Source organism: Melanotaenia boesemani, chromosome 16, assembly GCF_017639745.1.
Source record: "Melanotaenia boesemani isolate fMelBoe1 chromosome 16, fMelBoe1.pri, whole genome shotgun sequence".
NCBI lineage: Eukaryota > Metazoa > Chordata > Actinopteri > Atheriniformes > Melanotaeniidae > Melanotaenia > Melanotaenia boesemani.
The window spans coordinates 30,655,786-30,660,234 of record NC_055697.1 but is presented as its reverse complement, the minus strand read 5'-3'; the positions used below and the strand labels follow the sequence as shown (position 1 = coordinate 30,660,234).

Sequence of the window (4,449 nt, the reverse complement as noted above, 5' to 3'; positions counted from 1 at the left end):
TTTTTCTTGAGGGATTGTGCAACATTTCAAGGTAAATAATTTAATTTAAACAGATAAAGATGATTTTTTTAGTCACCACTTTACATCTTTCTGTGTTTCTGAACACATAAATGTGTAACAAGTCCATCCAGAGTGTGTGAACCAACACATTAGAGTTTTAAACATTTTGCTGAATAATGTTAAAGTAATAAACAACTTGCCATCACGTCTGTCCTACAGCCGTTTGCAAACTGGAAAATGAATGATTTCCATATCAACACCACCTTAAGAGACAAAACCTACAACTACAGCAACGTCAGTCTCAACAACAGTAGCATCAAATCCACCACCGAACAGATACTAAATGTGGTGGACTGGATCATCATCTGTTCTGGACTTCCTTTGACTCTAGTGGCCATCGCTGCAGTTTATTCTCTGGTGTGTATCAGATTTACTTTTCTTCAGTATAATAAATGTGCTGTTTCTGATGTTTTCTGTTGTAAAGGATGGACTTTGTCTCAGATCAGTTCTGAACCCAGCCATACGTTAGATTACTAGATAGATAAATAGCTCAGATGCAATTTGTGGGCAGAACAAGTAAATATATTTAGATTTAAAGTTCAGAAAATATTTCAAGCTTATTTATTTACATTTATCGATGTTTTCCTGCAGGTACAAAAAGACCACGTTGCTCCAATTTACATCATCAACCTTCTGGTTTCTGATCTCGCTCAGCTCTGCTGTCAGACTGCATGGCAGGCTGGAGAGTTTGATGGCTTTATTGACAACTTCCACACTTTTGGTCTTTTGGCCAGTGTTGGATTCATGGTGTGCATCTCTCTGGAAAGGTAAATAATTATTTATACATGTACCCCACTGTTTGTGTCTGACCCTTAAACTGATATGTTCAACAGCTGTGTATCTGTGTCCATGTTTCATTGCAGGTATTTGATGATCACTCAGCCGCTGTGGTACAGATTCAGACGAAACATCAAGACCTCTGTGGCTGTTTGTGTCGTGGTCTGGATCCTTTCTTTCATTCTTTCCTTCCCTTTCTATTTCCATGCTCAGTATCAGTCAAGAGATACCTTACATGCAGTCTTCCTCCTCCTCCCCTTCCCCCTGTTCATCTTCTGCCTGGTTGGGACCATTAAAGCCCTGTCTGCAGCTCGCAGTGTCCCTGCTGATGAAAAACAAAGAATTGTGGCCATTCTGGTTGTGGTGCTGCTGATTTACACACTGCTGTTCCTGCCCAGCATCAGTTGTCTTTTGGCAGAAGAAACCAGAAATGACCGAACCTTCCACAACATATGTTTCATGTTAGTTAAGATCAGTCCTCTCGCAGACTTGATTCTGTATATTTTCATCAGGAAAGGGACCACAGACAAGCTTTTAACCTTACTGTGTTGTTGTAAAATCAACCAATCAGCAGACGAGCAACAGGAGTAATGACATGTCAGCTTCATGTAGTCAGACTATATAGATTTTAATTTCAGACTGTTAACAGACGTTATGCTGCAGGTGTAATAGAGTTAAAGTCTGACATCATGTTTTGCAGAATGTTTTTATGAAAATGTTCTTTATATAAAATCTGCTTCTTTTGTTAAGGAATTACAATCATTACCTGAAGCGTTACGACGGAGCTTCGGCAGATTTTCTCACTTGGTCCCGTAACGAAGGTTAATTCGTTTGCATCGTGTCTCTTCTTTCACCGTCTCGTTTTCTTCTCCTTGCTCCCTCTGATAATGTCTTCTCCCTTTTCTTGCACATTCAAAACAGCCGGTGTGTTGATATCCAGTTGCTGGCATGTGACGTGGTACTATAAAGTAAAACCAGATTCCACGTGATGCCCCGGGCTGGGGGGGTGGAGGGAAGAAAGTTGTGAAGTGTGAAGTGTTGCATCAAAATGAAGCAGAACTGCAGAGTTTTAAGATAGAAAGTTATGTAATGTTTCTTAAAGACCAATTCCTCTTTTTTCTTGTCTTTCCTTTGAGCTGAAGAAATGTATTTCCTCAGCACATTTTTCTTTTGTTTAAATTATGTTTTATTGACTGTTTCATTGTTTTTAGATCAGATTTGATTAAAATGTATTGATCCCTTTGGGCAGGATTTCTTAGGATCCAGCAGCAGTGCAGCACCATAAGAGTTAAAGAAAAACATGATACAGCAAAAATCTACCCAAAGAATAAACTTTAAAATTCACCCAGGAGAAACTCTTGTACTCAAGTAGTCATGGATAAGTGCAGCCAGTCCAGTTTTCCACGACTATTAACTACTTAGTCTGTAATAATGTTAACTGTTCCTCCTTATTGTCGGCTGTTCCTCTGTGTGGAGTTCTACAGGGTGATGGCATGAGGAGAGAAAGAGTTTCTTAGTCTTCTTGTTCTGGTCCTGGGGAGTAACAGTCTGTTACTGAACAGGCTTCTCTGTGCACCGATGACCTTGTGCAAAGGCTGACTGGCATCCATGATGGCCATGAATGATTTATGTCCAGAGTCCAGCTTCATGCTAACCACAGAACCAACCCGCCTGACCAGCTTATCCAGCCAGCAGGACTCTTTTTTTAAGTATTTCGATTTGTTGGTTTTGCTTCAGGAACTCTGATCCAAACTGTCTAGTTTTACTCCTTTAGTGCATTTCAACAAACAGCAGAAGTCAGAGTATCGCTAAGAAGTTTAAAATGCAATGCTCTGAATGTAGTTTAACAAGTCTGAAAAGTTTGCTGCGTTCATTGTAATAATTTAGCATGAATGAGCTTTCTAGTCGCCTCCAGAGCAGTTCTGGTTGTGTTGCAGCTTCTGTGGTATTGGTTGGACTCTCACACCTTCCCTTGTGCTGAAGGAGCTAAATTCTCACAAAATAAAACAACATAAAAACAATTAAAACTACTAAAACAATAATAAATAAATCAGATCAACATCTTAATGGTGTTAAAAGCCAGATGGAAAAGATGGGTTTTACGGAGCGATGTAAAATCTGACAACGTAGAGGCCTGATGTGGAGGGAGCTTATTCCACAGTTTAGGTGCTGCAACAGAGAAAGTGCCATCGTCTCTGAGCTGAGGGAGCCAGTAGGTGAATAAGGCTGCAGAAGCTCAGAAAGGCAGGATGGAGCAAGGCCGAAAGGAAGAAAATGAAAAAGCTCTAAAAGGAACCTGCAGCCAGAGAAAAGAGGCTAAAACAGGGGAAATGTGCTTGTATTGAACAGTGTCCCATGTCCTGGTAGCAGCTGGCCCTCTGCCCAGTGGTTTCTCATCATCTACATCTGCTTTTCTAAGGAGCTTTAAAAAGGGGTAGTTAATGATGATGTAATGTTAATGTTACTTGTCTCTTAAACTCTGGTCTGTCTGCGCTGTAGTGCTGCAATGTTAACCGCCGGGAGCCTCACAGACCTGTTTGGCTGAGTGTATCACGTGGGATGGATTTACTCACATGCACTTGGTCTGCGTGTTTCCTGACCACTACCCCGAAGACCACAAAAATGTTGCACCAGTTAAAATAAAAGCACCCGGTCAGATTTTATGTTCTAGGTCTGGGTCTATGTGGGACAGTTTCTGGGTCCAGATCCGGACTGCAGTCCACTTGTTAGTGACCTCTGGTACAGAATTTAGCTCCTTCAGCAGCAGAAACTCTTTCTCTCCTCATGCCATCACCCTGTAGAACTCCACACAGAGGAACAGCCGACAATAAGGAGGAACAGTTAACATTATTACAGACTAAGTAATTAATAGTAGTGGAAAACTGGACTGGCTGCACTTATCCATGACTACTTGAGTACAAGAGTTTCTCCTGGGTGAATTTTAAAGTTTATTCTTTGGGTAGATTTTTGCTATATCATGTTTTTCTTTAACTCTTATGGTGCTGCACTGCTGCTGGATCCTAAGAAATCCTGCCCAAAGGGATCAATACATTTTAATCTGATCTGATCTAAAAATAATGAAATAGTCAATAAAACATCATTAAAACAAAAGAAAAATGTGCTGAGGAAATACATTTCTTCAGCTCAAAGGAAAGACAAGAAAAAAAAGGAATTGGTCTTTAAGAAACATTACATAACTTTCCACCTTCCCTCCACCCCCCCAGCCCGGGGCATCACGTGGAATCTGGTTTTACTTTATAGTACCACGTCACATGCCAGCAACTGGATATCAACACACCGGCTGTTTTGAATGTGCAAGAAATGGGAGAAGACATTATCAGAGGGAGCAAGGAGAAGAAAACGAGACAGTGAAAGAAGAGACACGATGCAAACGAATTAACCTTCGTTACGGGACCAAGTGAGAAAATCTGCCGAAGCTCCGTCGTAACGCTTCAGGTAATGATTGTAATTCCTTAACAAAAGAAGCAGATTTTATATAAAGAACATTTTCATAAAAACATTCTGCAAAACATGATGTCAGACTTTAACTCTATTACACCTGCAGCATAATGTCTGTTAACAGACTGAAATTAAAATCTATATAGTCTGACT

General features: G+C 40.4%; 1 protein-coding gene across 1 annotated transcript; it reads left to right on the top strand.

Annotated features, from left to right (window-relative positions):
- The first annotated feature begins 237 nt into the window (after positions 1 to 237).
- LOC121656139 (ovarian cancer G-protein coupled receptor 1-like) lies at positions 238 to 1,428 on the top strand. Its single transcript, XM_042011196.1, has 3 exons — positions 238 to 417; positions 652 to 827; positions 924 to 1,428. The coding sequence occupies exons 1-3, from the start codon at positions 238 to 240 to the stop codon at positions 1,426 to 1,428; spliced, it is 861 nt and encodes a 286-aa protein (XP_041867130.1).
- The last annotated feature ends 3,021 nt before the right edge of the window (positions 1,429 to 4,449 follow it).

What these genes read in the sequence shown, in the direction of transcription:
- LOC121656139 (XM_042011196.1), top strand. Translation starts at nt 238, where the DNA reads ATGAATGATTTCCATATCAACACCACCTTAAGAGACAAAACCTACAAC. An exon ending in TCGCTGCAGTTTATTCTCTG is followed by an intron (nt 418 to 651) that starts GTGTGTATCAGA and finishes GTTTTCCTGCAG; the next exon opens with GTACAAAAAGACCACGTTGC. An exon ending in GTGTGCATCTCTCTGGAAAG is followed by an intron (nt 828 to 923) that starts GTAAATAATTAT and finishes GTTTCATTGCAG; the next exon opens with GTATTTGATGATCACTCAGC.